Genomic DNA, 11,506 nt, shown 5'->3' with positions numbered 1-11,506 from the left:
GCTGACGAGCTTCCACGGGAGGATCTGGGCACAGCGGAGCGCGACTTCTGCCCCGGGGACGCTTCAGCAGAGGAAACCGCCAGGTGCGGCCACGAGTGGGGTTTCCGTGCCGTGGGGCGGGAGAGCGCTCCACGCCGCCGCCTCCAGCTTCCAGGAGGTCGTGCCGACTAGGGCTGCCCTTCTCCCGAGTGTCTGACGGCGATGTGGCTTTCTTTGAGCGCCTGATGCCAGGTAGAGTCATCACAAACCCAGAAGAGCTGAAACCATTTAACGTGGACTGGCTTAAATCAGTCCGAGGTAAGTGAGCGTGTTTATTCTTCAGTTTTGATAAAGCCTCCTCTCCTGCTTTTGCGAAGGTACCAGAATGAAAAGGCTGCCCTTCTCCCGAGTGTCTGACGGCGATGTGGCTTTCTTTGAGCGCCTGATGCCAGGTAGAGTCATCACAAACCCAGAAGAGCTGAAACCATTTAACGTGGACTGGCTTAAATCAGTCCGAGGTAAGTGAGCGTGTTTATTCTTCAGTTTTGATAAAGCCTCCTCTCCTGCTTTTGCGAAGGTACCAGAATGAAAAGGCTGCCAAAGAAAATCTCATCTCTGTTTATAGCAGACCATGTCTGTACAGACGGTGTCTTTACAGACCAGGCAAAATGAGTTTTCCTCATAGAAAATATTCCTTTGAGAATTACCTAATTTCTGGTAATCTTTCAGGCTTTCATTAAAAAAAAAACTAAGCCCTGTTAACTTACTAATTTTTTCCTGAAACAAATCGGTTCAGTTAACAGTTCCTGAAGTTTTGGCTGAGCCTCAGAAAACAACTGTTGTGAATTTTCTGTTACTTTTGTCAAAGGTTTCATGAGAATGTAAAACATTTCCCATTGCCCCCACTGGCAACCAAATCTACGTATACAGACAAAGCTTTTACAGTGCTTTAAGGGAAAGCCCGCGATTGAAAATGTTTGTTTTAAAAGTGGTTAAAATGACTCTGCCTCACAGTGGAGGGAGTGTTGTCATTTCAGACAGCTTGCTTTACCACCTTTTTCTTTCTGACCTCTGTAAAGCCCACAACTTGCCTTGAGAGTCCCTTGCCTTCATTGCAGGCTCTAGCAAGCTGATGTTGAAGCCGCAGACGACAGCAGAGGTGTCTCAAGCTCTCAGGTAACGTGCATCTTTTCTGCTGGAATTAGTGATGAGGAAACTCAGGTTTAGTCTGAGAGGGTGCAACAGGTGAAGGGGAACTTCTAGATGTTCAGGCACTAATTGCTCGACCATTGGAATTACTGAAGCTGTTTTCTTCTTGACTGCATGTCTTGTGGTTGAGCTCTGGTGACTTCAGCTCTCCCTTCTGCTCTTTATATCCCCACTGCCCTTGGGCTGCCCACTGTTCCCTGACGTACCTTTTGTTCCAGCGGCTCCCAGGATGGGAGAAGCTGCATGCTGTTGCTAGTCTGGGGGTATGCCGTGGGTATGTGCTGGTGGGTAGGCAGTGTCACTCATCTAAAAAAACTACAGGTTCCTAATTAGGAATGTTTTCACATAGGGAGCTGAAATTTTTCAGGGCAGAAAAGGGGCTGGAACCTCTGCCATGTATTTCCCAGGCCCGGTGCTCTCCCTGGCCCTCGGCTTTTCTGGGGTGATGGTGTCGTGTCAGTATTAGGCAGAAACAAAGGCCAAACTTTCATTTGTTTCACAAAATAAAATTCGTCTTTCCTGGCCAGATGTCCTTGCAAAGGCTAAGTGGGCAGCAGCAGACTTCTCAAATCAGTGTTGATGGCTTTGAGTAGAAGGGTCTTAAGAGTGCTTAGTGTGGAGGAGAGAAATGGCGGGGAGAGATTAGCGAGTGGATTCAGTATTGATGACTTTTCTGCTCTACTAATTCAAAATTAGACATTGAACCAGTGCTCAAGAGGAGCAGTTGTGTTGAAGGGTTCAGGAGGGTCCATCTGAAAAGGTGAAGAAGGTTAGGCCAGAATCAGGCAGTTTGAGGAGTTAATGTTTTGTCCGCTAAATCAATAAGAACGCTTCCCTGGTTCGCTGGTGTGAGCGCGGCTCCAGTTGGGCATCGGTATGCAGGATCACCGTTTGGCTGAAGAGCTAAAAGCTGCATGAACCTGCTCCTAGCTCTGTTAAAACAGATATATAGAGCACAGTAAAGTCAGGGCTTCTGAAGGAACTGCTGGTGCCGTGCGGCTTTGTGCCATCCGTTGTGCAAGAATTTCTGTGGGTTTGGAGAGGATGCGATGAGTGGTGCTTTGCAGGGATATGGCAGGCTGGAAGGTGAAGCAGCTGAGGCGTAGATGCACATGCTTCGTTACCTACAGGGCGATAATTTCTTGAGGGGAGGGGAAGGGCAGTAATGTCTTAAACCACTGCCAGAGGTCATCTGTCAGAGCCCACTGAGGAAGTCGAGTTGTTAACAGAAACTGCTACATAAATAGCTCAATTGTAAACAGCGTGAGCTGTGATTTCCAGGCAGATCTGTAGATATGCGCGGAGGTAACCCCAAGTGTTTGTTCCTTTGCTCAGTGCTGGGTGAGGAGTTGTGCTTTCTCGCTTCTGCAGTGAAACTGTCCCTTTGTATCAATTTAATCTTTAGGCTAAATGGTGCTTAATTTTAAGGAGCGTTGAGCACTCGCACAGCAGTAGACATTCATGTGGAAGTGAAATTCTTGTGGTAAATTGGATTATGGCCTTAAAATGCATAAGACCTCAGAAACCTTTTTCCTTCCAGGTACTGCTATGAGAGGAACCTGGCAGTGAACCCCCAGGGGGGTAACACAGGCCTTGTTGGGGGCAGCGTTCCTGTCTTTGATGAGATCATTCTCTCCACTGTTCTCATGAACCGGATCATCAGCTTTGAGAAGGTGTCTGGTAAATATCGTAGAGACGTGAGGCACAGAAACGAGTCCCGGGCCCTCAGCCAGCCGTTTTCCTGGGAGACAGTAACTGCAGGATCAGCAAGGTTCAGCCCAGCAGCATCATAAGGGGCGTCATAGTTTTGTTTCATCCAGGCTCCTGCTGCTGATGTAATTAATGCTTAGGTTATTACAGTGGCAGATGTAAAAATACATCTGGTGGCAGAAAGAGGAAGAAAGAGAAGAGAAACATGGACATCCTCTTACCTCTTTATAAATCTAGATGAGAAGCCCAGCAGGTGGAGCAGAATGACAGCGTTGAAGAAGGCATGTGGTAACTACACTAGCAGAGGGAAGGGAGGGATGGGGAAAACTTAAGGTTGTTTGGATTTGAAGAGTTAGGAACCAGGCTGGTTTGAGTACTTCAGTTCTTAAAACAGAGAGAGAGAGAGAGAACAACTGGGAGGCAGAGATATACTTAATCTCATTGTGTTTTACCAGTCCAGAGTCGTGGATGACCAGATGTTAAGGCAATGGCAAAGCTCCCCTTGGCTTGAGGAAGGGTTGGGCAATGTCCCGCAGCATGCATGGACTTCTTGTACGTTTAAATTGAACCCCAGAAAGTTTTGGAGGAAGAGGTGGTTGCATCTGCTTGTACTTATCCCGCCTCTTTAGGAGGCACCTTCTTCTTGGGCATCAGCTTGTAGCAGGACGTTTATGTTTCAGGAATCCTTGTGTGCCAAGCTGGCTGCATCTTAGAGAAACTCAACGAGTACTTGGAGGAGCAGGGGTTTATCATGCCGCTTGACTTGGGAGCGAAAGGTAGCTGTCACATCGGTGGTAATGTGGCCACAAATGCTGGAGGCTTACGGCTCTTGAGATACGGCTCTCTCCGAGGGACAGTGCTAGGACTGGAAGTGGTAAGGCGAGTACCTGGCAGTTCCCTTCTGTGTTTGAACCTCTACTTCTTACCCCATTCCCTGCTGTCCTAGCCCTTGGCTATCTATTATGCAGACAAGTTCCTCTCCAGGCTTCCACTCTTAACTTTCCCTTGTATGGCTCTTTTGAGAAGGGTCAACAAGTGTCTTCATGCGTGTAGCGTGTTACTGCTACTGCAGTTTCCAGCTTCCACCTCTGTCCTTACTGACGGAAGTGATATTAGGTGGCTTTCTAATCCGGAGAAGAAGGTAGGGAGAGATTTGGTGATCCTAAGTTACCTGCATGAGGTTGGTTCCTCTGTGGAGCAGTGGGTCTCTGAAAAGCTCTGCTAAATCCATCCTACGGCACTCTTCTAATGGCTGCTTACTTGACTTTTAATAGAGCTGTCCGCTTTGGGTTTGTTTGGCTGCTGGCTTTTCTCCGTCTTTCCCGTTCCTCAGCCTGCTTCTGCCCTACAGTCCTGTGCTTCTGTGTGTAAAGGCTGCAAGTAGTGGTTCTAAAAAAAATTTGGGGCCTGGGAGCAGAGAGCTAATAGGAAATAAATTGGATAGGTAAAAAAAACCTGGTTTGGTTTTATTGTGTGGGCCCAGAAAGGAGGGGTTTTGTCTCTCAGGTTAGTCCCTCTAGCATCAAAACAGCCTTTAATAACATGTCTCAGAGACATTCAGCCTTGATTTAAGGCTCAAGTGGTGGAGGGCTTACTTCATTCTGGTTAACTATGTTCACTTCCAAATAGCGTTCCCCGTTTCTATTGAATAACGGGAGCTAGGGCTGCAAAGAATGGCTGATCTTGTCCACCACTGGTAAGAAAGCAGAGCAAACTCGATCTTCTGTTATTACTTGTCCTGCTGGAACATGTGCAAACAGCACCGTAAAAAAAGAAGCAGAAGAGCTTGGGGGAAGACTCAGGTAGGATATAGAGGGGAGGAAGAGCTGGGAATGGAGGAACAGTGACGAGACGGTGGGAACGGGCTGCAGCTGGTGTCCACTGCTCAAGGCTAGCGGCAGCTTTTTGTCAGCTTGGTAGTAGCCAAGCTTATGGCGGCAGATTTCTACATAGCTGCTTTGGCTGGGTCTCCGTATTCCCACAGGTGCTGGCTGATGGCTCAGCTCTGGACTGCTTGGCGTCTCTGCGCAAAGATAACACCGGCTATGATTTGAAGCAGCTTTTCATCGGATCCGAGGGGACCTTGGGAGTTATCACTGCTGTCTCTGTACTCTGCCCTCAGAAACCTAAGGCTGTGAATCTGGCATTCCTAGGTAGGAGCTGATATTAATAATTGCACACCTGAATTGAGAGGCTGGGAAGGGAATAGGAATGGAGAGAAGAAAGCACTGATTAGCCTGCTGAGCTAGACTACCAGCATCAGCTTGTTTCTGAGAAATAGTAGGGTGCTGTATGTTAAAATACTTGTGCAGATATTTTATATCTGCGGTGTAAATGTGTAAAATACCTGCAAGGGCCGGTTGCTCTGCAAGGGAAGGATGAAGAGGCAGGCAGGACAGTGTCCTCGCTGACAAGGGCCTGGTCTGACAGTACCCGAGCGAGGTGAGCAGGACAAGTCTGGTGACAGTAGGCAGAGGCAGCCGCAATCCAGCGGTCACCGGGTGAGTCCATAGTGACAAGGCAAGGCTGGGAAGTCACGTCTGCAGGTCAGGGTCTGGATCAGCACGGTACGTGGTCAGGCACAGCTGCTTAAAAGCTGCTTCTGAGTGAGCCTCAGCAGGGGTGTCCCTGCTGACCCTTTTTAGCAGAGTTGTTTGTGGGGAGCCTTCACTGAGACTGTTTTTTTCTCAAAAACCTTCAAGGCCAGCAGGGGCTTCTCAAACAGCTTGCTTGTATCAGATGCGGCCTTGAGAGCAGAGAACTAAACTCCTAGGAGAGGATGAGTAGACTCCAAGTGCTGACAGATCTGTGGAATATGTGTAGTGGACCCCAGAATTTGCCTGGACTCTCACAGTGGCCTTTAAATTTCTCTTGGGTTGCCTTCTTGCCTGTGCTGAGAACTGAGGGTAGGGCAGACATTTTGGTCTTAGGGTGTTCAAGAGGTCTTTGCCACAGCAAAGACTAATTGCTATAGCCTCCTGCTGTTCTGCCCTGAAACCTTTCCCAGCTCAAACCATTACAGGAACTGCTGATCTAAACCCATGCAGAATAGCAGTTGACATTTTCTAGAGATGGGAAAGATGACTTGAAGCCTAATAGACTTTTTAAAGCTTTTTACAAGGTTTTGGGGGGCTGGTTTTTGTTTCCTCTCTGTGTTCTGTCTGTAGGGTGTCAGAGTTTTGCTAAGGTTCTGGAAACATTTACAACCTGCAGAGCCATGCTGGGAGAGATCCTGTCTGCCTATGAGTTCATGGATGAGAAGTGCATGGAATTGGTTGAGAGACATCTCAAGCTGTCCAGCCCAGTGACAGGTACCAGCATCATCTGTGCTGTAGAAAGAGGCATTGTACTGCTTGGGGATTTTTAGCCTCGTTTTTTACATATATATATATATGTGTGTGTATATATGTCAATGAGTGTGTGGGCATCCCTCATAATTTTTGTACCGAGTATTCAATTCCAAACACATTTGATGGAAGTCTTTAAAGACAAGACTTTTTACTTCTACTTGTTCCCACAAAACTGCTAGTTTTCTGAAAAGTGGTGGCTAGGTAAAGGGTAGAGCATGTAAGTGAAGTGCCCAACAGATAAAATATTGCCGCTTGAGCTGCTCTTCCACATGGCACCAGAGAATCTGGGCAGAGAAAAGCTCCACAACCTGCACTAAATTCCTGTGTTTTTACCGCGGAGCATCTGCTTATGCTGTTCTCCCTCACTTTCAGGCAGCCCTTTTTATGTTGTAATTGAAACCTCAGGCTCCAACTCTACCCATGATGAAGAAAAATTGAACAACTTCCTAGAACAGGCCATGACTTCTGGTTTGGTCACTGATGGAACTGTGGCAACGGATGATAAGAAAATAAAGGCAAGTAATCATTTCTTCTTGTGCAAATCTCTTTGACATGATTCTCTACTTGGATTTGTATTTTCAATAGGGAAATGTTCAGACTGAGGTTTGTATAAACGTCCCTGAGTGATCTGGTAGCTTATTTGGCATATTGAGTAAGAACGCTAAGAGAGAATACTTACCGCTGCTAATTCTTCCCAGAAAGCCTGAGTATTTGGGGTTCAGTGGATATTTTCTCTTTCAAAAAGATTAGAATAATGAATTACATCTTTCAGTAGTTGCTGGGGTAGGACCCAAACTGCCTGAAAACTATCAAAATGAGGAGCTGAGTTGTCAGCGAGGCCAGGAGTGAGCAAAGTCCTGCAGGCCAGTGTGACAGTGTGTTAGAGCCAGAGGCTGTGGTCCCAGGGAGCGAGACGGACACATAGTGTCTTGGTGAGGAGGAGAGTGATTTGTGTCTGCCCAGCGAACACGATCCATGTTTCTTCCAGTCTTAGTGTCCAAACTGACCCTAGCAGTACTAAACTGGAGGCGGCACATCCCCGCTTCTTGGGAAACCCAAAACAGCTTTGGAGAGAATGCCCAGGCCTGTGTTCTTTCTATCTGGGGTAGTGTCAAGCTTGAAGAGTTGGTGTATCACTTTACTGTAGGATGCTGCCAAGAAAGTGTTATTACTAGCTTCCAAGAGGCAGAGGATACCAAGGGAAATCAGAAGTTGATGTTATATGCGATGAATCAAGGCTCTTTTTCCCTCCATGCCACAAAGCATGGAACCCAAGAGGTGCTTGGTTTATTCGGATTTCTTTCATCTTTGATTCATCAGATGCTGTGGAGCCTGCGGGAGAGGATCACAGAGGCCCTCACTCACGATGGCTATGTCTACAAATACGACATCTCTCTCCCTGTGGGAAAGCTGTATGATCTCGTGACTGACATGAGGGCTCGGCTGGGCCAGAGTGCCAAAAATGTGGTGGGCTACGGCCACTTGGGTAAGTGTAGATGCTGGGAAAGGAGGTGATTGCTCTTTAGTGCTCCAGGTTTTGCTGTGCAACTTCCTAGTAGTTTTAAAGGTTGTTTTTAGATTAGTGAGAGACATAGACTAAATAGCAGAGAGCTGTCAGAGAGGAGGATGCGTAAGGATCTTCATGTTTGAATTTCATTGCTTTCAGACTGTATTCCATATATTCATGGCAGGTTGTTAGCCAGCCAGCCGCTGAACTTGTCATTTGTATCTTCTTGCTCTGTACTTTCTATTTAAGTATGTAGGTTCTTTAATTGGAACGTCAATTTGATTAATGTACTTAGACAGATTTGGTAGATAAACACTTTCTTGTCCAAAGTGATTAGTTGTATTGGAAATCAGTTATGTCTGAGCCATTAACCCTCCAAAAGAGAATGGTAAAAGTAATGCACAGAAAGGCCGGTCAGAATGCTTTGAAACTGATTTGATTTTACATACAGGTAAATTGGTAGCTTAGCAGAGCTGTTCTGTTTAAAAAAAAAAAAAAAAAAAAAAGTAACAGAACACTCTTCAGCACGCTTGGTGTGAGATTATTTGAAAGACATGGAAAGACAAGTCTGCATAACAAAGGCTGCCTCTGGTAGCTCTTGGTATTGAGGATTAAGCTGTGTACTTGGAGGGTTTGCTGGGACGCAGGAAGAGGTTCCGGAATGAGAATGAGTAAGTTGTGTTTATCTTTGTGTGGTTTGTCTTCTGAATACCCAGGAACTGTGTACTTAATAAAACACCATCACACGGAAGTGGCAAAAGGAGAAAATGTTCTGCATGGTTTGTTTCTGTTTACACGGTGCCAAAGTACATTTAGAACATTGCACAAGCATAATAGGGAGAGAGAAAGTGATGAAAGGCCGTATTAAAATCTAATTATCATTATGAAATACCATTGGGGAAATCTTTGGCATGCTATCGCGGTAGTGAGACAATAATTAATGCAGCACGGTTGTTTGAATTTTAAAATCACAAAGAGTGGGAATTTGAAAGTACCTTAACTCAGAACACTTCCTCAAATATTGTACTGAAAGCGTGGAAAAACAAAGATCCTATTTGAGTCATTTGTACATGGAGAGGCTGATGTTTGTAGAAGGACAGTGAACTTGTCCTTTTTCACACAGTTTGGAGACTAACGAAGGCACTGTTGTTTGATTAACGTGGAGGAGACGATAATGAGTCTCCATTGCAGGGCCACTGAGTTTTTCTTACAGAACCACCTCTGCAATGTTTTCTTCCAGGAGACGGAAACTTGCACTTGAACATCACGGCGGAGTCCTATAGCCATTCCCTGCTGGATGCCATTGAGCCATTTGTGTATGAGTGGACTGCAAGATACAACGGCAGTATCAGTGCAGAGCACGGACTGGGCTTCAAGAAAAAGCAGTTCATTCAGTACAGCAAACCCAATGAGGCCGTCTTTCTAATGCAGCGTTTCAAGGCCATGTTAGACCCCAAAGGGATCCTCAATCCGTACAAGACGCTGCCCTCCAGTTCCTGAAAGCAACACGCACCGAGAAGTGAGCAGATACCATCACGCGAGGATGGCATCTCTAGCTCGGTAACTGCGCTTTAGCCATAAACCAGCTGATGGATCAAGCAAGCATTGGCATGCTCCTTGTCTTATTTCCTTAGTGTGATGGAACACACACTTCGTGTGTGGTTCGTCTTTTCAGCTCCTCTTTCTGCAGAAGAGCACATTGCTGGTTTTGGACCGTGTGGGTTTCCTATTTAATCTGAACACTGAAACCAAGCATGCAGATACTGTGTGGGGGTATTCCAGCTCTCTTTCCCCTTAGTTTGCTCTCATTTATTAGTGAAGTGACACCAGCCAGAGGAGGCATTTTCGCACTTGCGGTGTGCAAGTGAAGCATCAGGGGCACAGGAGAAGAACCTGTGGATGCTATACCACCATCTCCAAGTGAAAACGTTGCTCTTCGTCACTTGTTTTGATCTGATATGCTTGTCCGAAAGCCCACAACAGCATCAGGTTATGGCCTCTTTAATGATACCACCTGCAGGCTGTCCCCAGTAGGCATCGGTGTTGTCCTACGTACAGCACGCAGGTACAGGTTTGCAGTCCTGGAACACTGGCCAGAGAAGAGAGGGTGCCCGGAGACCTGACTTCGGGGTAGTGTCAATTGGAGGGGAAATGCCAGCAGCCAGGCTGAGGGAGGGGATCCCAGGGCTGGCGGGATCAGGCTTTAGGCATGCCATTATTTCCTGCTTCCTTGTCTTCCAGTCTGACCTTGACAGCAAGTCCTGATTTGCTCTCGCAGAAGGCAAGAGCCATTATCCTAATGATTTACAGAGAGATGTAAAATCTGTATCCCTCCTAACCAGCAAACTAGACTAGGCTGGGTGGAGACGATGACAGTGATGTTAAAATCACCCAGAGATTTCTCTGTACTGTGCATGTGGTGCATTAAGGCAAAAGAGATTTCGGAGCTTACCAGTTGGAGATTACCAGTACTAACTTACTTTCCCGAGGTGCCCCCTTACCCTGGCGGAGGTGGTTCTGAGGCTCCCTGGCCAGTGGGCAGACTGGTGCCTGCATCCAGCACCCTGCTCGAGTTGGTGAGGCCACAGAGCCTCAGGAAGATCTGGTAATAGTCAGGAAAATAAAAGAGTAGGAAAACAAAATCAGCCTGTCTGGCATTCAGGAGGACCCCTGATTGCAAAAAATGCATTAAAAAACCCCAGGCTTACTCAAGTAGGAGGGCGAGAGAAAGAAGATGGTGGTGTAGGAAAGTATCGGAAGTCAGCGCAAGACCTGATGGAAGAGGAGGGTGATCTTATTGTTAAAGTAGGCTGATTTTACTCATGTTCATCATTTTTGCATGCCCTCGCACAAGCATGTGTCACCTGTGCTGCACGTCCATATGGTCTGGCCAGGGACACTTGCGGGAGGATAAGGGATGTTTGGACGTGTCTTTTATACCTCTTAGGAGTCGCTGATTATTATGGAACAATCCTTTTGACTCAGGATCTTCTTGATCCTCCACAAACCCCAGGCATTGTCTCTGTTTCCTCAGTTTGAGTTTTTTTTTAATAAAGATTTTAGTAGGGCTGTCCCTCGCAGCATCCTGCTGGACAAGTTGTGCAGCTGTGGGATGAGCGGGTTCTCGGTGCGCTGGGTGAAGAACTGGCTGAAGGGCAGAGCTCAAAGGGTTGTAGTGAATGGGGCTACATCTGGCTGGCGACCGGTCACCAGTGGTGTTCCTCAGGGCTCAGTCCTAGGGCCAGTGCCGTTCAATATTTTTGCCAGCGATCTGGATGCAGGAGTTGAATGCACCATTAGCAAGTTTGCTGACGATGCCAAACTGGGAGGTGCTGTTGACTCTGTGGAGGGACAAGAGGCCTTGCAGAGGGATCTACCTCAACCGGAGCATTGGGCAATCATCAACGGCATAAAATTTAACAAGTCCAAGTGCCAGATTCCGCGCCTGGGACGGAGTAATGCCAGGCACAGGTATAAATTGGGAGAGGAGTGGCTGGAGAGCGGCCCTGCAGAAAGGGATCTGGGGGTGCTGGTGGGCAGCAGGCTGGAGCCAGCAGGGAGCCCCGGCAGCCGAGAGGGCAAACCGCATCCTGGGGCGCATCAAACACAGCATGACCAGCCGGCCAAGGGAGGGGATTATCCCACTGTGTTTAGCGTTTCTGCAGCCTCACCTTGAGTGTTGTGTGCAGTTCTGGGCCCCACCATTTAAAAAGGACGTTCAGGTACTTGAATGTGGGTGGTCAAACCCCGG

General features: G+C 47.2%; 1 protein-coding gene across 1 annotated transcript; it reads left to right on the top strand.

The window, feature by feature from the left end:
- Positions 1 to 7: 7 nt before the first annotated feature.
- Positions 8 to 9,255, top strand: LOC104074593 (D-2-hydroxyglutarate dehydrogenase, mitochondrial-like; the record flags this gene model as incomplete). Its single annotated transcript, XM_009574798.1, is given in 11 exon segments — positions 8 to 157; positions 334 to 363; positions 365 to 497; positions 1,098 to 1,155; positions 2,729 to 2,868; positions 3,579 to 3,772; positions 4,883 to 5,051; positions 6,066 to 6,209; positions 6,621 to 6,763; positions 7,569 to 7,734; positions 8,996 to 9,255. Coding segments are annotated over 11 exon segments (1,587 nt in total), but the record flags the coding sequence as incomplete, so codon positions are not given.
- Positions 9,256 to 11,506: the final 2,251 nt, after the last annotated feature.

This window comes from Fulmarus glacialis, unplaced genomic scaffold, assembly GCF_000690835.1.
Source record: "Fulmarus glacialis isolate BGI_N327 unplaced genomic scaffold, ASM69083v1 scaffold4890, whole genome shotgun sequence".
NCBI classification, from domain to species: domain Eukaryota; kingdom Metazoa; phylum Chordata; class Aves; order Procellariiformes; family Procellariidae; genus Fulmarus; species Fulmarus glacialis.
This window is presented reverse-complemented; position numbering and strand designations above follow the sequence as displayed.